General features: G+C 44.0%; 1 protein-coding gene across 9 annotated transcripts in view; it reads right to left on the bottom strand.

The window, feature by feature from the left end:
• NEDD4L (NEDD4 like E3 ubiquitin protein ligase) overlaps positions 1-23,578 on the bottom strand; it is a 415,196-nt gene that overhangs the window by 115,090 nt on the left and 276,528 nt on the right. For all 9 annotated transcript variants that reach the window (XM_060236126.1, XM_060236125.1, XM_060236124.1 and 6 more), the window contains one exon: positions 6,613-6,663. In XM_060236126.1, the coding sequence (XP_060092109.1) occupies positions 6,613-6,663 (51 nt within the window). The remainder of the gene's footprint in view (positions 1-6,612; positions 6,664-23,578) is intronic.

A 23,578-nucleotide genomic window follows, 5' to 3' on the forward strand; every position in this document is an offset into this window, starting at 1 on the left:
ACAAACCCTTGATGTAGCCAATACTCCAAAAGCGTACAGTAGGACCTGTAACAAGAGCCCTGTAAACTCTTTGAGGATTGGCTAAATCAGGGGTGTGTGGCCTAATATTCAAAGGAGTTCCTGCTACAAAAAAAAAAAAAAGCCCTGCAGGCAACCATTCAAACCCTGTTTGTTGTGGTCAGTGCTGGTTCCGTTGTCTTTGCTCTGCTCAGATGTCGCTGGAGCTGGGGAACATGCGAGAGGCTTGCTGTGGAACAAGTCAAGATTTAAGCCAGCATGCCCACACTTGTACATCATGTGAAACCCATCAAGACTGTGCTTAATAAATGAACTTCAGACCTGGCTGTTGATTACTTGTAAACCAAAGTGGTGGTGGAAATGGCTGTCAAATCACGGCCCACTTATGGCAACCCCGTAGGGTTTCCCAGGCAACAGATGCACAGAGGTGGTGTGCCATTGCCTGCCTTTGTGAAGCAACCCTGGACTTTCTTGGTGGTCTCCCATCCAAGGACTAATTAGGGCTGGCCCTGCTTAGCTCCCAAGGTTTGATGGGATCAGGCCAGCCTGTGCCATCCAGGCCAGGGTTCAAACGGTAGTACGCATGCCTCAATTAGTGTTAGAGAGGATGCAATAATGTAACTGTTTGTGAAAACTGAAAAAAGAGGAAAGCTCCCACACAGAGGGCAGGGAACACTTCCCTTCTCCTGGTCACGGTTATCCCAAGGCTCAGGATCTTCCTATCGCATGCTGGTGGTCTGAAGCTTATCTTTTTTTTGTATCGTGAATATCTTTTCTCTTAAGTGTTAAACATGTGGGGATTTCCTTCTTCCTCCCTCAAAACGGCCTATGTACACTCTCCAGGACGTGTTGCTTTCTGCTACTCTGAAGACAACATGAGTGGAGTCCATTCGCTGGGACAGCAGCAGATTTGTGTGATCACAGTCTTAGCGTTTTCTTTTTTAAAGGAAATGCAGGTGCAGGAGAGCCAAGAACTTGATCACAGCAACAGCACTGCAGGTGGGGGGCGGGGTGGGGTAGAAGATGCTTATTTATCCCCTTTTGCAGGTGAGAAAGAACCTGGAGAGGTGTGTCGACAGCAAAAATTGCTTCTGTTCAGAGCGCCACTGCTCCGAAAAAAATTGCCAGACACGTCCTGAAAGCTTGTTAGTACCCTTAGGCCAATAAATCAAAATCTTCTGAAAGACTGGCCACAGGTCACCCAGCATCACTTAGTGTTATTAGTTGGGGTTGCCAACTTCCAGGTGGTAAGTAAACACAACAAGAGAACCACGGTTGCCTTAAAATTTGAATCTACTTGGACATCACTCATCATTCTTCTCCAGGGCTACATCAGATCGTTCATCAAGGAAACAGAATTGGACTGCTTTAAAAATTGGACTTGATTTCTGATGGCTACTTTGGGATGTTCTGTTTCCTAAATTATTGAGTTGTGTCTGTGCTTTATGTTACACTAAACAATATTGTTATTGTTTCCTTAGTGTCTGAGGCTGGTAATCACGGAAGCTTTGTGGTTTATTTTCTTGCTAACTTCCAGGCGGTGGCTGGAGATCTCCCACTATTACAACTGATCCCCGCGTGACAGAGATCAGTTCACCTGGACAAAACGGCTACTTTGGAAGGTGGGCTTTATGGCATTATGCCCCACTGAAGGCTCTCCCTTCCCTAAATTCCACCCTCCTCAGGCTCCACCCCCCAAAATTCCAGATATTTCCCAACCCAGGGCTGACAACCATCATTATTAGTATTCATAGTCTGTAACAAAGCAGTCAAGGTGGATATTACAGGTTTTTAACTTACAAAGAAAAGGGGGCAGGGAGAAACCTTTTCAACTGGGACCAAGTTTCTCTCCTATGTACAATATCTAAATGGGTGGTCATTGACAATGTAACAAATGGATACAGCTATTTTTATGAGACCCAGGAAGGAGCTCAAACCGTTTTACCATAAGGAGCAGAAAACTGTAGGAGACTATTTTTTTTTTTTAATATTCATCCATAACAAACCACACACACAACAAGTTCCCAAGTGATTCCATTTTAGGTGGCAGGGAATTCAACCCCCTTCCCCCCCAATAATAGTCCCAACATTGTCAACAGCTTTGACTAAAGAAGCTACCATATGAAAGCTTCTCCAGGAACATTTAACAAATACACCTAGCATCAAACAAGCCAGGATCTCAATGCTAGACTGGAGGGCCCAGCAGGTTTGCAAAATTCAGCATTAAAACATTGCAGATATTAATACCAAAATGTAAAATAAAAATCCCGTTTTGGTTTATTTTTTGCCAGCACAGGATTCCCTTAGTCTTACTCATCTTCTTTCATCTGAAAAACTTTAAACAAACTCAATACATAGAGTGCAATGGAATCACTGGTGACGGCAGCCCTTTTTTTATTTTGGTAGAAAAAGCCCAGCAGGAACTCATTTGCATATCAGGCCAGGCCAGCCAGAACTGCATTCCTGTGTGTTCCTGCTCAAAAAAAGCCTTGCGTGAGGGGGCCACAAGGAGGCTGTACCTTTCCCACCCGGCAAGATACCACACATATTCATGGAGAGAGGCTATCCTTTTTTATGTTTTAAGAAAAGAAGAAAAAATACCTGTATTGGTGTTTACAGCCTTTGGGGAGGGGAAGGAGAACATAAATGAAATACACCAGGGTTCCCCAATGAGGTGGTCGTGGGTGCCATGGCACTTGCTGAGATCTTTCCTGACACCTGTCATCAGGTGTTTTTAGAAAGTGGGTGCGGTGAAATGGGTCTCCTGCCCAGCAGGGCTTCAGATTGGCTGCTGGAGATCTGATTGGCTGTGCCGATGAATGTTCTTTTGGTAGCAGCTGCCACTATAGTGTTATTTCATTCTCTCCCTCCCACTCCTCTTTACCAGTGTATTTTTAAAAATCAATCCTTGTGCCCCCCGCACTTGGGTTAATTCCAGGGGTGGAATTCTAGCAGGAGCTCCTTTGCATATTGGGCCACACACCCCTGATGTTGCCAATCCTCCTAGAGCTTACAGGGCTCTTTTTGGTAAGCTCTTTGAGGATTGGCTACATCAGGAGAGTGTGGCCTAATATGCAAAGTAACTCTTGCTAGAATTCCACCCCTGGTTACTTCTGTATGTGTGTGGCTCCACTTCCCACAGTGACCATATCAAAATTCAAAAGATGTCCATAGGCTCAAAAAGGCTGGGAACCCTTGGAAGACACCATTAATAAAAGTCCCTGTGTTTGATGATATGGTAGATGCTCTTCCATACCACAAGAGAGAAAAGAACAACATTCTCAGTAGAATGCTGATAACCTGCTAGGAAAGTGGAACAAGGCATGGTATATACTTCAAAGCATATCACAGGCAGAAAGGAAAACTGTTGCCAGGAGGCATACCTGTGTGTATTGGTATGTGGACCCAACTCTGTGTGGACCCAACTCTGTATTCAACATCAACGGGGGTGGAATTCTAGCAGGAGCTCCTTTGCATATTAGGCCACACTCCCCTGATGTAGGCAATCCTCCTAGAGCTTACAAAAAAGAGTCTTGTAAGCTCTTGGAGGATTGCCTACATCAGGGGTATGTGGCCTAATATGCAAAGGAGCTCCTGCTAGAATTCCACCCCTGGGCATCAACAATCAACATTTTAGTCGTTGAGAGAAACATTGTCTCTGACAGAACAGCAGACATTCAAGAATAGTACTTTTAAAGATGGCTCCCTATTTGGTTTCCTCTGTTATTGCTTCAGAATGAACGTGGTGTAGTATAAATAGTGTTGTATTCTGAGTTGAAAAACGGGGCTCAAATTTTTGCTCAATCTTGAGGTTTAGAGCAGTGGATTCTAATTTGGAAAACTGGGCTTGATTCCCCACTTCTCCACATGAAGCCTGTTGGGCAACTTTGGGCCAGTCACAGTTCCCTCATACCTCTCTTAGCCCCAGTCACATAACAAAGTCTCTGTTTTAGGGAGAGGAAGGGAAGGCAATTATACCCTGCTTTGAAACTCTTTAAGAAAGAGAAAAGCAGGGTTAAAAAAACCTTGTTTTCTTACCGACATCTCCAAGGCTATTCCTCTTTTTTTGCTCACCTACCACAAAGTTAAACACCTGGATATGTTTAAGTAAAGTTATAACGTAATGTTCCCTAAACCCTTCAGATCAAGTAGTATAGGAACTGGAATCAATAAAATTCACCTGTTCCTTGTAAAAGTGAGCTTCAATGGAGTTTTCAGTACATTTCCCTGGATCTGATCTAATTTGGATTTATTGGGGTCTTATTAGGCCCTCAGAAGTAACTAAGAGCAATTTCTCATAAGGCCTATAACCTTAAAAAGGAAAGAAAAAGGTATGAATGATATTCAGGTTTTCTCTAGTTATTACAAGTGAATACAGACAAGTGAGGAACACAATTAAAGGGTTAGACAGGATGGAGTTGATCATTAATGACAGCTTGAAACCGAAGCAGAGCATCTGATGAGAACTTCAAGAAAAGATTCTCGGTTCATCATGAAAAATGACACTAATTTCAAGCCTGTTTGTCAGCACTGCAAGATGCACAGTGCTGCGTTACGATAAATGGAGGACATTGTAAGATTTAAGAAAAATAAACAGTATACTTCCAGAAGAACAACAGATGCTGAAGCTTAAGGTACTGAGCCACGGTTAATCAGTGATGGGGTAAGTTGGGGGAACGACTGGCTCTACAACTTTTCTGTCTCTACCCACCAGGTATCTGCAGGCCTGGCACGTGGAGTTCTGCTGCCCAAGGCAGAACCGTAACATGCGCCCCCTCCAAGTTGAAACTTGCTCGTGCACCTTGTGCGCGTGCGCTGTGATGACGTCACTGTGACATCATCATGCCGGCCGCTGGGCACTCAGTGCCACTTTTTCGGCTCTGTGGGATCAGGGGGAAATCCTCTGATCCCTCAAAGCTGAAGGAACACGTCACCTTTCCCTTCCCCTGCGCCCTCAAGAGGATGCGAGGGGAGGGAAACGCAGCTCTTTCAGCTTTAAGGGAATGGAGGAAAATCCTCTGAGTTCGCCCAGGACTGAAAGTGCCATTGTTTCTTGGTGCTGAGAGGGCCGGAAGAGTTCCTCTGACCACTCAGCACCCAGAAACAATGCACCCTGCAAGAGCTGGCGCCCGAGGCAATTGCCAAATATTGCCTAATGGACGAGCTGGCTCTGGGTATCTGATGAAGTGAGAAGCAACTCACAAGAACTCATACCCTACCACAAACTTTGTTAGTCTTTAAGGTGCTATTGGATTCTTGCTCTTTTCTACCATTTCTACTCATTCTGCTTAAAATCCACCTGAAACCATGATACAGAATCACCAAGTCAAAGTTTCAGGCCCTGTGGCCATACTTCCATTTCAGACATTCGGGAGTGAATCAAACAAATTGTTAACAGAACGAATTCACAGAATGGATCTCTTTCTCTTTCTCCTGCAGTGCCACCACTTTGGGAAATAAATAAAATGTTCTGATTGTGATGTGGTGGTGGTGGTGGGGGGGGGGGGTAACCAATGCAAAGACAGAGAGTTACTAGAAACCCTCCAACACAGACCTCATGCAAGAGATCGTGCAAGTAGAACCTCTCCATTTCCCCTTGAGTTGCAACTCTTCCTGCTGCTCCATTGCATTCTCTTTCTGAAGGCCCCATGACTCTCAGGAGCAGAGTGTATGTGTGAGGGGAATGCATGGGGTTGCAAGGGGAAGAAGGATTGTTTGGACCTAACCCACTACTGACAGTCTGATCAAATTCTGACTGGCATCTTGAGCACAAAGTTTTAAAAGCATTAGAAATCGGAGAATGTTAACAATAACAAAAGTCCCTCAAGTTGACTAAGCAAGTGTCCACTTCTGAAAATCATCCTCCATCTCATAGGCTGTGATCACACACACTAAATAATGCACTTTCCAACTGAATTTTATCGTGTGAACTGGCAAAATGCAGTTGGAAAGTGGACTGAAAGTGGACTAAAAGTGCATTATTTAGCGTGTATGATCATAGATTGAAGCAGCCCTGATGCACAACAGTGTGTTATCTCAGAAGCCCACAAAGCATTATGTTCATTCCCATCATTTGAGCATACCATTCTGTCAGCTTTGTTCTCCTGAGCCACAGTATAGCTTTCAGGCATCACCAGACAAGTGCAAATGGACAAGGTATGGGGCTGCTAAGCCCCTGATTTCCATAATCTAAAGAAATCTCCATAGGGTGACAGTAACGTGATGCCATGATTGGGGAAACTCAGAAATTATTGTCAGAAACTCTATGTCTTTACAACAGCATTTCCGGCAATTCCTAGAGAAGTATGACATCACATCCAGGGTTCTCTGGAAGTGACATCATGTCATCACTGATGGAACCTTCCATTCCCCCCCCCCCTTCCCCCCGGTCTCCCAATGATTGCCAGGCCATACCCACCCTAGTTCCTCAAGCTGGGAAGGATCTGTCTTTTTTGGCTGTTTCTTAATTATTACATGCTAATATCATGCAATAAATAAAGTATTAAACCAATCATATTTCAAGCTTAATCTATTGTAAAACATTCTCTCTTTAGCACTAGCAAAATACAGCAGGTTGTTCATGAAAGATCTTACCGGAAGATGGTTAAGTGGCACATCAACTTGACCAAGGAAATCGTCTCTGGTCTGTTAACAAAACAGGAAAGTATGCCATTAACTCAACTGCAATAGCAGAGGATCAAAGCAAGGAGCAGATAAACAAAGACAACTCTGTTGATACTCTGTCATCTTTAGCGCCACTGTTATCTGTTGGAGCCCCTAAACTATCTCTCCCATTAGAGATCATCTAAATATCTTCTGTTGACATGGAAAGTTATAAGCTACACTAAGAAGTAGAATTCCACTTATATCTCATACTGCATCTGTTATCTTGCATGCTGAACTTGCATATAGTAATCTCTAAAAATGGAAGTTACTTATAATGTGCTATACTATAAGAACGGCTCACATGAAACTTCAGATAAAGATAAAACAAAACACTTTATGTACCTGACCCCATTTTAAAACATGCATAGTAACATTTTATGGCCCCTTGGAAGAAACAAGGTAAAAGCATAGGAAACAGCACTTTTTTGCAGCATGTCACACCAGGGTGTTTCTAATGCTTTTATTAAAAAGCAAGTCATCCTGTCTGTAGGATACTAATGACCAAGCAAAATCTCAACGCAATCCTTGATGCTCATATGTGCTCTTACATATATAAACTTCCTTATTCATTGCAATGGATAGACCTGAGCCATACGTTAAAAGTACATGGACAGCGCCCTGACCTGGATAGCCCAGGCAAGCCCAATCTCATCACATATCGGAAGCTAAGCAGAGCCAACCCTGGCAAGTACTTAGACGGGAGACTTCCAAAGAATATCAGGGCTAGGAAGCAGAGGCAAGCAACAGAGCCACCTCTCTGAATGTCCAAACCCCAGTAGGGGTCGCCCGAAGTCAACCATGACTTCCAGACAAACAAAATACAAAAAGCACATGGATATCCAGTGTAGTGTAATGGTTAAGAGTGCTGGATTCGGATCAAGTAGGGCTGCCCATTCCCAGTAGGTAAATTCCTGGAGAATTGGACATGGAACCTGGGGATGGAGGAGTCTGGGGAGAGGAGAGACTTCTTCCAAAGCAGCCATTTTCTCCAGGGAAACTGATCTCACTAGTCTGGGTATCACTTTTAATTCCAGGAGATCTCCAGGCCCCACCAGGAGGCTGGCCACTCTGGATCTGTGAGGCCTAGATTTAAGTCCCCGCTGACCAATCAAAGTCACGGGATGACAGTATACCATTCATACTTTCTCAGTCTAACCGACCTCACATAATTGAGGGGGGGGGGAATAAAAAGCGGAAAAGAGAGTCATGCATGCATGCCACCCTGAACTCCACTGCAAATGAGGAAAGGCTCAAGGTGGATACAAGATAGATAAAACTATATACCCCATTCAGGTTCCTCCACTGAGGAAAGTTACCACACCATGATGATCAGCATGGCTTCTTTTTTCTGTCCACTCCACACTTGGGGTAAAAATAACTGGCTTCTAGGCATCTTTTGGAATGATTACTGTATTGTTTTAATGTTTTTAATTATTTTAAATCATATTTAATGTTGTACACCACCCTGAACCTCAAGTACAGGGGAGGACAGTAAAAAAAAATGAATTTAAGAAAAATATACAAATTGGATCTTTAGCTGACCACCTGTGTGAATGGGCTAGCTCCTTGGCAGCCATCTTGAAAACCACCAGCACAGAGCTGGAGCTCCCACAGGATGGGGGAGTGGCCAGCAAGAACACAGTTGCCAAGGTGACAAGCCTACTCTCCAGCAAACATCAAAGCAGCTTCCAGATGTGATTAAGCATGTTGCCCTGGAAACCAGAGAATAAGACTCCAGTGCCCCAAGAGACAAGGTGGGAAGGCTGGGAGAGGATGGGGTCAGTTCAGGGGAGTTAAACCCCTCCCAGTCCCAGCTGAGGAGGATTCCCTGCCCTGCTCTCAGCAAGCACAAGAGTTGATGGGCATGAAGAGGCAGCAGAATTCTCCCTTCCAGGTCTTAGGCCTAGTTACAGTTGCCAGGACTGAATGCCTCATCAGCGAGGGGTGGGAGGGAACTTTCTGGGAGTGGGATGGAGCGCCATGATGTGCTGATGTTACCCAGAAGTGACACCATCACATTGCAGATGTCATGCAGTGATGGCCTGGTTTTTTGGGTAAAAATCTGTGGTAAAATCACAGTTTTGTCTCAAAACCAAAGCATTGTTGCACAACATCCCCAACATGCTGATGTAACTTCTGCATGACATTGTGTCCACATATTGTTGGAACTCTGTCTGGGGCAGTGATGCTCTGTATTCTTGGTGCTTGTGGGGGCAACAGTGGGAGGGCTTCTAGTGTCCTGGCCCCACTCATGGACCTCCTGATGGCACCTGGGGTTTTTTGGCCACTGTGTGACACAGAGTGTTGGACTGGATGGGCCATTGGCCTGATCTAACATGGCTTCTCTTGTGTTCTTATTTACTTCCAACAACATTGTTGGTTTGGGGGTGGGATTTCCTACTGCCGGCCAGCTGGTTTACAGAGGGCAGAAGCCCAAAAAACTGGAGGATCCCCTGCTCCTGACTGGGGAATAGCTAAAACCAGGGAGAGATTATGAAAAGTAGATTAATACCAAGAAGCCTAAGGCTGTTGCAATCATTATTTCTAAAAAAAAAGTATTCAAGAATCCTAGTGATCTTATTACATGGAATTTTATTATTTATTAATCCAAGTTTAAAGATAAGCAGGCTGTACCTTACCCATCCCGGTCACGAACAATCGATCTGGAACGTTCATTTCACCCACTGGTTTCTTTGAGGTTAGGGTAGGATAATATAGATATACTCAGGGCTTTTTTGGCAGAAAAAGCCCAGCAGGGACTCATTTACATATTAGGCCATGCCCCCTGACATCACCATTATTTCACACGGGGTTTTTCTGTTGAAAAGCCCAGCAGGGACTAATCTGCATATTAGACCACAACCCCTGACACCAAGCCGGAACTGCCTTCCTGTGTGTTCCTGCTTTAAAACAAACAAACAAAAGCCCTGGATATACTGAAGTCTGGCATGGCTTTGTCCATGGGGTCGCAAAGAGTCGGACTTGACTGTGCAACTGAACAACAACATACTGAAGTCTATAGTTCACACACTCTCACAACACTACAGGCAAAAAGTCTTCACTTAGTCAATGGAAGAAACCAGTGAGTTAAGCAAATGCCTCAGATCGACTGATTTGTTTCCAGGATGGATAAAATGCAGTCTACTTATCTTTAAACTTGGGTTAATACACTTTTGGCTCTCGTGAGGATCGCTTCTGCATCCCTGACACTTTTGGAACTTATATAACCCACACTGGCAGTCTCCAAGACTGCATGAAAGCGGACTGGCTTTGGAGGTTAAAGAGACTTCGGAGAGAACCGAACAGTGTATGTTGCAGTTTATGAATTTGTAATTTGATGGCATTTTGGAAGTGGTATACTTTTTGGTATTGGTATACTTTGATATATAAAATTCGATGTAATAAAAATCACTAGGATTCTTGAATATTAGTAATAATGACTGCGACAGTCTTAAGCTACTTGGTGTTAAACCCAACTGGGGAATGGCAACCCGAGGCCGAATGTGGGCCAGAAATCCTCACTGCATGTGCCCCCATCACTGTGCTGCCCCCAAATGGAACCCTAGTATAAGTACCTTTCTGCACATTCTTCCCCCGTTGTCCTTGTCTCTGTATTTCCTTTGCCTCTTTCCATCGGCTCTGCTTCCCTAAACTCACATTTTAGATTGACAGTTGGTCAGGCTAGAGACCTGCTTTTATTTTGCTTTGCAAAGCTCCAGATGTACTGATGGTGCCACAGAAATAAAGTCACAACAACAGGCTTATTGGGGGGGGGGGGGAGCCAAAGAGAAGGCATTCACCCCCATTCATTGACCAGCAAGAAACAGAAGAACTGGGGAAAGCTGCCTTGAGAACAGATAGCTGTAACACTAAAGAGGAAAATCTGAAATAAATGCTTGGCAAGCAATCTGCTTTCTATGTGCAGTTCTCCCTAAATGCTAGTTGGCAGTTCAGAGAAATTGTTCTCTGCTGGGTTCCTCTGCCTGATATATTCACGGAGACTTGTGATCTAAACGCATCACAGGCTGCCCGATTTAAACCTCGCTATTTCACATCAGACAAAAAACAAATTAGATCGAGGTTCCTGAAATGTCCAATTGTTTTGTCATTTGGGAAATTAACCTTTAACAACCAGCCAACAACAACAACAAAAGGCAAAGTGACTTTCCTTATTCCAACAATACGAAGGGAAGGAGAGAAATATATATTCCACAAGGGTAATGCCCTTGTGCAGTCATCAGTCCATGCCCAGTGCAATCATCAATCGAGTTATGTCCTTCCAAGGCTGCTGACCATGACAGATTTAAGAAAGATGCAGCTGTTATTTTGGCACAGCCTGCCATCAGATGCATGAAATACAAGACTTTTTTGTAGCAGGAACTCCTTTGCATATTAGGCCACACACCCCTGATGCAGCCAATCCCTCTGGAGCTTACAGTAGGCACTGTACTAAGAGCCCTGTAAGCTCTTGGAGGATTGGCTACATCAGAGGGGTGTAGTGTAATATGCAAACGAGTTCCTGCTACAAAAGAGCCCTGAAAATACATTCTCAGTGAGCAGTTGCAGATACAAGCACACAGGTTAGGGCTCCCAGTTTGCCTTAGGGCCACCAACCTCCAGGTAGCACCAGGAGATCTCCCACTATTACCACTGATCTTCAGACAACTGAGATCAATTCCCCTGGAGAAAATGGCCACTTTGGAGGGTGGACTGTATCGTATTATACCTTGCTGAGATTCCTCCCTACCCCAAACCCTGCCCTTCCCAGGTTCCACCCCCAAAATCTGCATGTATTTTCCAACCTGGATCTGGCATCCCTATTGGGGTTGGCAACATCTAGATGAGGACTGGAGATCTCCCAGAATTACAAATGATCTCCAGGTAACAGAAATCAGTTCCTCTGGAGAAAACAGTTGCTTTGGAGTATGGAATCCATAGCATTGTACTCCAATGAGGCCCCTCCTCTCTCCAAACTCTACCCTCCCCAGGCTCCACCCCCATATCTCTAGGAATTCCCCAATCTGGAGCTGACATTGTCTAATGGTAACTGTGGACCTTCCTCACTGATAGTTACCTGGTTGGTGGGCTGAATCTAGAACCAAAGGGGGGAGGTTGATCATCTTGGTGAGAAAAATATAAACAAGGTTTTGTCTACTTACCAGAAGTTCTGACTATAGAGTTCTGGCAATTCCTAGAGCAACCTGGCTTACTTCAGACAACACCAGAAACTCAATGATCAAAACTTCCAGTAAGTAGATGAAGCCTTATTAAATCTTTTTAATTTTGATCCTGGGATGGTGCCCCCTCACAACTCTCCTAGTGGTTGTTTGGCAACCCCCTCACAACTCCCCTACTGGTTGTTTGGCAGCCCCCTCACAACTCCCCTACTGGTTGTTTGGCAACCCCCTCACAACTCCCCTACTGGTTGTTTGGCAACCCCCTCACAACTCTCCTACTGGTTGTTTGGCAACCCCCTCACAACCCTTCTATGGTTGTTTGGCAACCCCCTCACAACTCCCCTACTGGTTGTTTGGCAACCCCCTCACAACTCCCCTACTGGTTGTTTGGCAACCCCCTCACAACCCTTCTATGGTTGTTTGGCAACCCCCTCACAACTCCCCTACTGGTTGTTTGGCAACCTGTGTAACTTAACACAGGTACAGAATAGAAATATTGTGAACAGCAGGGTTCAAAAGCTTTAAAAGGCAAGAAAGATCATTTGTGACACTGCAAGAATTATTGTGAATGATAACAAAATGAAAGGAGATCTGAATCACTCTGCATTATAATTTAAATCACTAGTTAATCTCTGCAACATCAGAAGTCAGTTGACTGGACTGCCTCAGATACAGGTTCATTGGGCAACAAGTAAATCCCTCAACTAGTATGTCAAGACTACAAACAAATCCTTCCATTTTGTAAGGTATGAACCCAGTCTATTTACAATTATGCAGTTGTGTAAGGCTACAACTGAAACATCCGCACAACTAGTACTGTTCTTTGGACTCATGTGCCTTACATGGCAAAAAGGGTTTCTAAAACTGAGAGGACTTTACTTACTGGCTTCATGTATACCCCGTTTTCCTCTCTAATAGAGACCCAAAGTGCCTTACACAATTCTTCACCATTTTATCCTCATAACAGTCCAGCAAGGTAGGTAAGGCTGACCATGTATGACTAGCCTAGATAAAGCAGAAAGCTTCTGTGGCAAATTGGGGATTCAAACATTGGTCTCCCATATCCCAGGCCAGAGGTTCCAGTCCATGAGCACCTTTTTAACACTACATGGCTGAGAACAGACAGGCATTTAAAGCCGCCGGGGGAGGGGGGGCAGGAGGCAGGTGGACCAAAAAAGCGCGTCCACATGCACACATCTGCCTCCCGTCTCTGTCCCACCAGGAGGCGGCTCGAAAAGGCACCACTTTGAAAGTGGGGCCTTTTTGCTGGGGCCTCCCTGATCATCTGGAAGGCTGGGAAGTGCCCGGGGAGCCACAGACGGGACACATGAGCATTCCAGACGCTCCCCCGGCGCTCACGGGCCGCCCCTTTTCCGAGCACCATCCGGAAGCTCTGGGGCACTCTATTTCCAGCCATCTGCTATCAGCCCATGTTTCAGAGATTTTCATTCATACTAACGAAGACATGCACTAAGGATGATGAATTATTTTCCAAAACACCATCCTGAGATAGCTGCATGGCGAAAGAAGTGCCTCTTTTTTAAGTACACACATTAGAGGGCTTATCATTCACTTACAAAAGATTCTGATAACATAGCGATAGAAACAAACCAAATGCTTCTATAGAGTGGATGCTTTGCCACTTTTCTGTTACAGGTCACCCTCTTATGCTTTTAAAAGAATCTTAGAATCTAGCTTTTATAATTGTAATTTTTATTTCTGTTGAAACTGCCTTGAATTCTGTAAGGTGACTAAGAAATGTTTCAAATAAATAAATAAATAACTTAATAAGCCCATTAAGCGAAATGAAAGGGAATCTTCTTATTAATCAGAACTATTTGTCACCTGTGTCTCTCTACTGCACAAATCCCGAGTCACCATAACCTCTGACAACTGACATTTCTTGTGGCTATTTTTAAGGTGGTAAAATCCTGCCAATTCCTCCGCGCACTCTCTCTCTCTCTCTCTCTCTCTCTCATGCGCACACACTTTTCCCTTAAACAACTGCAACCACTGTTAAAAACATTTTGCTTGATTTACCTGCAGTCCCAAAAAAATCTTTGGCATGTTCACAGTCTGTTGCAATGTGATCTGTCTAAGTAAATTCCTGTGTTAAGTACTGGTTAGGGAAGACACATGGAAAGCTAGCCCTGTTTTAGGATAAACCAGTCTGCCAATACTTAAGAAAACATGGGAAAATATACTCTAATCCCTACTTGAACGTAGCTTTGCAAGGATTTTTAACAAAGCAATGAGGCGTGACTATATTTCCACCACTATTAGGTTCAAAAATGAATGTCTCCCACTAAAACAATTTGCATGCTACTGAAAGGCCACAACTGATAAGTTGGCTGGTTGAAACCCTTAGCTTTCCTTTCAAACTTAGATAACAATTACTCTAAAGCCCTTTAAGCAAGTAAATTTTTTTAAATGCCTGATTACATGGATCAAAGGAAAGGCTTTTTAAAAAAAGAATTCCTATGACTCTCATTGAGAAAGTGAGCTATTTTCCAGCTCACTCAAGGAATGGCAGAATTCTCCAGTATAAACCTGATTATAGCTAAACTGGGTTCTAGGTTCAAGAGTAAACATAAGCCCCAGAAAGCTCTCCCCTGTAGTTCTCAGGCCACTATCTACCTTAGTTACAACCGGCTCCCAAGACTACTCATATAACTTCCTCAATCCATCAGATTCTCAGTTTTTTACCTCACTCCCATTTATGCCAGTCAGGACTCTAATGGCTGTTTCTATTCTCTTGGTGACACTATGAATTACACTCTTGGGCCTAACCTCACCCTAGAACAACCAGGCCAGTCTTTCTCCAGACAGGGCCAGCCCTGCCACTAGGCAAACCAGGCAATTGCCTAGGGTGCTGGCCTTCTGGGGGTGCCAAATTGAGCAGCCTATGTGACTCAGTGATGTTATCAGGGCGGGGGGGGGGGGTGCTAGAAGTTAAGCCTTGCCTAGGGTGCCAGACAGTCTAGGGCCAGCCTTGCTTCCAGACCAGCTGCTGTGGCCTTGGGTCTTGTGCGTGTCCCTCTTGGGGAGAGGGTGTGGCTCAGTGATAGAGATTCAGCTGCGGAAGGGCCCACAGATAAATTCCTGGCCCCTCCAGTTTAAAAGATCAGGTGAGCAGCTGCCAGTCAGAGGAGAAAATACTGATCTTAATAGACCAGGGATGGCCAAACTTGCTTAACTAAGAATCACACAGAATAAACAGAATCACACAGAAGTTTGAGAGCTGCGAAGGAAGGAAGGAAGGAAGGAAGGAAGGAAGGAAGGAAGGAAGGAAGGAAGGAAGGAAGGAAGGAAGGAAGGAAGGAAGGAAGGAAGGAAGGAAGGAAGGAAGGAAGGAAGGAAGGAAGGAAGGAAAATAGATGGGGGAGGGAGGAGGAAAGAAAGCGACTTTAAATGCGTTCTCCAAGTTGCCGGCTGGCTTACCTTGGAGTAGTGAGTTAGTGATTTAAAGAGACAAATGCCTTCTCTAAGGCAGCTGTGTGTGTGTGTGTGTGTGTGTGAGAGAGAGAGCGAGAGAGAGAGAGAGATGTTCCCAGTTACATAGGATTGCCAACCTCCAGGTGCCACCTGGGAATCTCCTGGTATTACAATTGATCTCCAGATGATCAGGATCGGTTTCCTGGGAGAAAAACAGCTGCTTTGGAGGGTGGACTCTATAGCATTAGAGCCTCCCCCCAAAACCTCAGTTTTTCTGGGCTCCACCTAGGGATGCCAGCCTCTATATAGGACCTGGGAATCCTCTGGAATTACAGCTCATCTCCTGGAGAAGATGAAGGTTTTAGAGGGAAGTCTCTATGGAATTCTCTGAGGTCCCTGTCCTCCCCAGGCTCCATCCCCAAATCTCCATGAGTTTCCTAACCTGGATCTGAACAACCCTACCCCCAATCCCTTGCCAGTGGACAGGGCGTACCTGGCAATCCTAGCACCACCCCCAAAATCTCCAAGTATCTTGCAATCCAAACCCGGCAACATGAATGGCCAGATGATAAAATCTCCAAAGTTACTAACACAACTAAGCCTTTCTCACAGAGAACTAGGTTATACTGGAATAAGGACCAGTGTTCTCCAGTCAGTCTTTGAAATATATATTTATAGGCTCAGTTATTTGTAAGCCTTTATGAACATTCACTGAAAAGACTTCAGAAGTGAGTTTAAACATCCCTTCCCTTTTATTACAGGAAAGAAAGAACTATTTAACCTTCCTCACTGCACAAACTGCTGTCAAACCAGTTCTGGCCTCTCTGAGGAGGATTCCATGGTTGCCCATGGCAACCCTGAGGCCTAGCATCCCTGTTGTCAAGAGCCGCGCAGGTTGTCACTAGGCCAGCTTTAAACCTGCCTGGTCAGAATGTTGTCTACACAGCTTTGGTTATCCCACCCCGCCTCCCCCAAAAAGCCTTAATATCTCACAGCTGTAAATTATCGGATAATTAATCCAATTCATGGAGGCTAGAGATCAACATCTTCCATCAGTTTCTTATGCTTCCAACAGAATCGCTACTTTTATAAAAAAAAATTTAAAGGAACATAATTGTCATTGGGTTCTGAATGCACTTACGGGTACAAACATATAGTCCAAGATGTAATCATGTGTGTATTTATGCTTCCAGGTCAGATGGCAATGTATAGGTATACCTGAGACACATACTGGCATATAGCCAACCATCTCCAGACAGTGTTGGGGCAATGTTGGGATCTTCTGCGGGAGGGGAGTCAGCTGAAATCACTGCTACCTGTTCACCCAACGACAATGTTGTTCAATAGGAGGAACTGCTTGGTTGGATACAAGCCGCTGAGTTCTATTGTCCAATACAATTAAATTTCACTGGGGGTAATTTGTGAACGCACACTGAAAATGAATCTGAGGTAATCAGTTATTCCCCAAGCAACAGAAGTGCTTTCTTCCCCTGTGTTTAAATCAAGATTTAATTGGTAATTTACCTGCAGGATGAGGTTTGAAAAGAGTGTTCTACTGGCTTGGGGAAAGCTAAAAAGGAGCCCCCCTTGCAGTGTGTGTGTGTGAGAGAGAGAAAATCCATGCATGGGTTTTTATGGGTCTCCTCCCCCCAGTTGGTTAAAATAGAAGTATCCACAGTGTGTGCTGTTAATCTTTTTTAATCAGATGGAGCATTAGTAACGGTATGGCCTGCTGATGTGGTCTGTTTGCCTGCAGTAGTTCTGCTTATTTAATTGTCATTGTCACTGAACAGAAATTACAAAAATACCATAAGCTTCCAGTGCTCCCTACCATCCAAAGAGAATTGACAGTACCAAATCCAGTGCAAAGCAGACTTACTCCTGTCTATATTTATCGATTTCAATGTACTTAAACTACAGAAGATTGCCCTCTGACCATGTAGAAAGAGATGAGGAAACTAAGAAATGAGATACAATCCTGGTATGAACAGTGACATCTCGTTCAGCGTGGAGCTTCCTGAACTTTCCTCTCTGCCTCTAAAAATGGAACGTGTTCGCGTTGCGACCAAGATTATGCAAAGGAAGACACGTGATGATGGCCACTAATTGGCTCTGAAAGGTCATTAAGGAACTTCATGGTCCCTCAATGGCTGCTAGCCACAGTGACTAAATGGAACTTCCGTTTCGGATTCAATTATCTTCTGAATACCAGGGCTGGGAACACAAGAACAGCTCTGTTCTTAAGCTTTCTGGAGGAATCTGATTGGGCACTGCCAGGCCTTGAATTTAGCAGGAGCTCACAGGAGCGCAGCTCCTGAACCTTTCTGAAGGTTTCCCCTCTTTCTCCCCACCTACGTTGTCCATTGAAGAGGAGGTGCAGCTGCATAACAATTACTGGATTAGGAGAGTGGGCAGCCATCCAGCCTCCAGGAGCTTTGCCACACTCCCAGCAGCCCTCATTAACCCCTGGAGAAGCTCACACCACTCTTTCTCCACTTCTTATGTGATTTTGGGTGGCAGGTGGCTTGACTGGGGGGTGGGGGAGAGTGGCCAAGGAGAGCTCCAGGTGAGTGAGGCCTGCTTGGGCTGGCCGGGGCTTGCTCGCCCAGGGCTCTCCTTTCTTGCGTGGGGTTGCTTTTGGCTGGTGGGAGGGATGGCATATGCTAATGAGTTATGCTAATGAGCTCCACCAATTTTTCTACAAACTGACCCCTGGGCAATGTATGAAACAGGATGTTGAATTAGATGGACCACTGGTCTGATCCAACATGTTCTTATATTTAAGAACCTCATCAAATTTAAATGATTGATGATTGATGAAATATATTAAGTTTACTTTACAGTGGGGCTGTTTAAATCCTGTTTTATGTGACCCAAAGTGATGGTAGGAACAAACATCGGATTAGCTTAACACTTTCAAGCAAATACCAAGTCAGACTATTGATCTATCTCATACAATATTATCTAATCTGAATGGCAGAGAATACACAGAGTCTCAGACAGAAGTGTTTTCCAGGTCTGATGCCCGTGATCCTTTAACTAGAGGTGCCAAAGATTGAACCAGGAACATTTTGCATGCAAAACTGAGGTTCTTCCACTGAAGCACAGCCTTCCTCCTTCCTGCAAACTCTGCTAGACGAAGAGACAATGAATTTCCTCACTAGTTTATTGGGAATGTTGTACTTAATGATCTATCCCAAGGGTGACCAAATTTGCTTAATGTAAGAGCCACATGGAATAAATGTCAGTTGTTTGAGAGCTGCAAGACATGAAATCAAATGTTTGAGGGAAGGAAGGAAATAGATGCGGAAGAGGAGTGAGACCTGGAAAGAAAGCAACTTTAAATGTATTCTCCAAGACACTAGCTGGCTTGGTTTGGAGAAGTGATGTAAAGAAACAAAGGCCTTCTGCAAGCCCACCAATGGGGCAATGGGGGCTTCAAGAACCACGCAATATGTGTAAAAGATCCACACACGGCTCCCAAGCCACAGTTTGGCCACCTCTGATCTATCTCCTTCATCAGTGTTTCAGAAAACGCTGACCCTTAGAATGACTTTCCCTTCGGAACTGGCTGGCAATTCCATTAGCTTTGGCAGCCCATGTACAGTGCTCTGCCCAAAAGGCTAACAAATTTTTTTTTAAACCCTTATGTATGGAATTATCATCGTCATTGAAACAAGGTAAAATTGTATTCCAAAAGATGCTTGCAAATATGTGACATCACCATGGGTATAAGTGCAATTTTACTTAAGAGGTTTTGTTTACACTGAGGGAAGGAACCTATACATGTAACCAAAGATTGATGTATTTTGAGGCACAGTTTTTGATTTAATTCGATTTAAGGTTTTGCAATATAATTTTAGGTTTTTCAATTGACAGCGATCGTTCCATATATAACACTTCGCCTTTCCAACCTATTTCGGTTACCGCATGTTCGGAACGGAAAAATCCTACCCCCCCCTTTTTTTGTTCATTTCACTGTACGCATTTAATGCCAGCTATCCTGTTTTCATAATTGTATGTGGAATTCTAGCCACTAGATAAAAAGGTAAGGGGCTTCTCTTTAGAACCAAGTAGCTACTTTCCTACATATTTTAAAATAAGGATACTTTTATGTTCATCAGTCAAAATGACGGATGGCATGCCACTCTATCTACAGTCCTCCAAGTACATCTTGTGCTCTTCCCTCCTGTTCCTCCTCCTTTGCCCTGGTCGCATACTACAATTTAGATCTGATTACAGCCTGCGATTCCATGAAGCTTTCCAGAGACACATTCAGTTTTTCCATCACAGCTCCCCCTCTCGCTGTTTCCCTTCAGCTGCAAGATGTAACAGCGGCAGCCCATTCCACTTCACCCCACACATGGCTACCGGCCCTATCTTACAGAGTGCACAAAACCTCCTTCCGTCCTGCTTACAAGAGTTCGCCCACGCCCTTCCCAGGAAAGAGGGTGGTTAACAGTTGGAAGACCGAGGGCAAAGACCCAACTCTGTTCACCCAAAGGAAATCAGGAGCCTGAAGAGAGCGCCTGAAGAGTGGGAACAACCGTGATTGCTATGATTTCTATCTTGCTTTGAACAACAATGAGGAAAAAGCTCCCCGTTGAGCCGGCAAACAGACCCTGGCTGAGAAGGGCTATCAAGGGACTGGATGCAGCCATTAATAAAAGTCTTGGCAGTAAGACAGCCAACATGTGTTGCCCTTTGGAAGGTCCAATCCTTGTGTAAATGTCACTGTCATTGTTCTCTTGGCATTTGTGTCTGTTCTGTGTCACTACCACAGGCCAAGGGAGATAACGCAGCATATGGCTCAGAGGCTGGAGGTGAGACAGCAAGGCTGGGTGGGAGGTGTTGAAATTCCCAAGGCAGAGCTCTGCGCGAAGAAGGAAGCAACACTTTAAGGTTACGAAACTGGACCAGCGCAGTTGTTCTATGCAATCAAACAGCAGAATTCATGAGTGTTGTAGGACGACCCCACAAGGCGCTCCAAAACTATGCGCCACCACAACTGCAATCTTCTTTGAGATTGCAGAGAGAACCGATAGTGCCTGCCTTGAGTAAACTGATCAGCAACACTGCCAATGTAGAATATAGAGTATTATAGAGTATAGAGCACTGGTTCCAGATTAATTGCTCTCAGCTTGCGGCGTTGGCCGCTCATAGAGAACTGCTGCCTAATGAAATTGACCTAACCATATTACGAATGGAGCTGTGGCTCCAGAAAACTACCTTCTTTTGTCAGACGAAGAATCGCATTTGAAACACGAACTTTACCAGAATCGTGTCACATTCACATGTTCTTTTGGATGAGAAAATTTTGGCACTTTCCTATAATTTTCATGTATTCAGTGCTTTTCCTGTGCAGGAGGACTATACATGGAATTATTGTAGATTGATATATGTGTTCATATTTTCAGTGTATGCTTTCTTCAATGTATGAGTGTTAAGTGATTTTTTCTAGACATTATTAATAATAAGCAATGTGCAATCAGTACTTCTTGTGAGTAATGTGTAATCAGTACTTCTCATGAGTAACAGTGATTTAATGTTGGTAATTTTTCACTTGTAACACGGTTTTCTCCCTGTCTGCCACCTGGAGGCTGGCAAGGCCAGTGCTGAGGTAGTTTATACTGAGAGTGAGTGATCTGCCAAGGGTCAACTGGCAAGCTTCCATAGCATAGTAGGGATTTATACATCTCTCAGATGTACAGCTTGCCTTCAAAATGAAATTGCTTCGTTTTTATAGAAGAGAATCACAACTGTGGAACACCTATGGAGAACACTCTGTGGGGACATCCCCCTTTAATTTATATTGTCCACAGATTTGCAGCTGTGGACACAAACTAGGTGGGTAGACGGGAGTGAAGCAACTGTTTTAAACGCTTCAGACAACACGTTAACCATACCAGGGAAAACACTACAGGAAAAAGGGAGTGTGTGAGAGCATGATTGAAACTGTGGAACTATACAGAAGGCCACTTACACAATTAGCTTCCTATGTAGTTAGAAGTAAAGCAGGTACTAGAGGAAAGCTTAGAAGTGAATGTGGTTGTAAATAATTTTCACTGAACATTTTATGAAATATGTCATTTTCTCCTTTTGGGGTTCTCTCTCCATTTCTAGTTTTCTCCTGGAAAACCATGGCAAGGAGGGGAGTTCTAATTTTTTTCCCTGTCCCTCCTCAACACTCACCTTCACTGGAAAAGATCATTTTCCATTTGCAGATTGTGGATCAGATTCCCACCAACCTTCTGAGCTAGCATAATTTAACAAGGGCCAGAACAGAATGAGCTTAAGGTCAGCGATGTCACAGATCAGACATGAAACTTTGTTTTTGCTGTTTGCTCGTTTTACTCTGGTATATTGACAGCTGCGTTATCCATTATAACCTGCCCCCATTTAACATAACTGCAGCCAAGACAGACCTGCATATCACACCCAGGTTGGAATCCTCACTCTGCCACAGAAGCTCCTGAATGAACATGGCTCTTTTAGGTGAGTGCATGGACTATGAGAAAAGAAGAGAGCAGAGTCCCTCTGTTTGTTTTGCCTTTGTTTCAGAAGTCATTTGTATAATAAAATGGATATTAAAGAGTTAACTGGAACCTGACTAGACTCCCTTGTTCCTGACTTTTGTTTTCCTGTGTTAGTCTGAAGAAGTTGGTTGAAGTACAGCAGATTGTTATATTCAGCAAGTCCCATGAATAAATTGCCCCAGTGATATCACAAAAGTGTGGGAATGCAAATTGTTTATGTTTATTTCGCCTGCTTTGTGTGTGTTTGTGTACATGCCCCTTAATAAAGCCATGCTTGGAAATGCTACCCGAGTCTGGCAAGGGATTTGTGGGGGTATGACAAATTTCACTGTAATTTAGTGGAAGTGCAGCTGCTGGGGAACCCTTTGAAGGCAAAAAAAGAGGATGAGGAAACAAAGACTGTATTCAGGGGTACTGCATTTTATTTATTTATTTAGGGAATTAGAAAGTGTCCAGGCTCCACCCCTAAAATCTCCAGGCATTTCTTGAGTTGAACGTGGCAACCCTAACTTAAAGCCATATTGCTATTCCCCCTGCCTTTAAAAAAACAACGAGCAAACCAGGAACTGCATCAGCAGGGATAGTGCACAGCAATCTACATCCAACTCCCCTTCGCTAAAGATTAAAAAAATGTAGTGGAGTTTTGCAGACTGTAACAATTGTAGCCGTTCCACCTACATTTTAGACTTGAGAAACAACAACCCACTGCAGCCATTTAGGAGCTTATTTAAAGCAGTTAATTGATCGTTCTTTTAAATATAAAAAATGTGAAACAGAATTTCCATTATAGGATTAGTTTTCATTTATTCAATTAAATGGGAAAACAGCCAAAAGCATGAGGATAATCACGAGTCTGGACAGCGATGTATTAAGGTCGTAGGAGACATAAATAGGACCAATCCAGATGTTTTCTTTCCTCTTTGAACTGTGGATGACTGTTAGGTTGCAGTGAACACATTCAAGCCTTGACAAGGGTCTGCAAATTTAGGGCTATCTCACACATTATTCACACTTTAGAAAAGAGCACCTTAAAGACTAACAAAATTTGTGGCAAGGGTACGTGCTTTCTGAAGACGTGAGTGGTGACCAGTGTTCCCTTTAATGTGAGCTAGGTTACAATTTTTTTAGCCTTTAGCTCATATATTTTTGTCTTAGCTCAGGAAGGATGGCCCCAGAGCAAACTAATTTATGCGGTAGCCAAATTGCTCGCTTACAACTTTAATGCCACTCGCTCACGAAGTAGAATTTTTGCTCACAAGACGCCACAGCTTAGAGGGAGCATTGGTAGTGACCAGGGTGGGGGTGGAATTCTAGAAGGAGCTCCATTGCATATTAGGCCACACCTCCCTGAAGTAGCCAATCCTCCAAGAGCTTACAAAAAAGAGCCTTGTAAGCTGTTGAAGGATTGGCTACATCATGGGGTGTGGCCTAATATGCTAGAATTCCACCCCTGGCAGTGACTTATGAAAGTTCATCCCCTGCCACAAATTTTGTTAGTCTTTAAGGTGCTGCTGGACTCTTGCTCCTTTCTGCTGCTGCTGATGGAATAACCTGGCTACCCATTTTGATTAAAAATGCAGAGGCTGTTGCAAAAGACGCATAGTGATGTACACTAGAGTGTGTCTCTGTGGGGGTTTGTTCTTTTACTAGCAGCTGTGAGGGCACATCCAGAAACTGCCACGCTCCTAGAAGCTTCAAGTCAGTATCAACAATCAATCCTTTTTAATAAGACTGATGCAAAACAAA

The sequence above is a fragment of the Heteronotia binoei genome, chromosome 4 (assembly GCF_032191835.1).
Source record: "Heteronotia binoei isolate CCM8104 ecotype False Entrance Well chromosome 4, APGP_CSIRO_Hbin_v1, whole genome shotgun sequence".
Classification (NCBI taxonomy): Eukaryota; Metazoa; Chordata; class Lepidosauria; order Squamata; family Gekkonidae; genus Heteronotia; species Heteronotia binoei.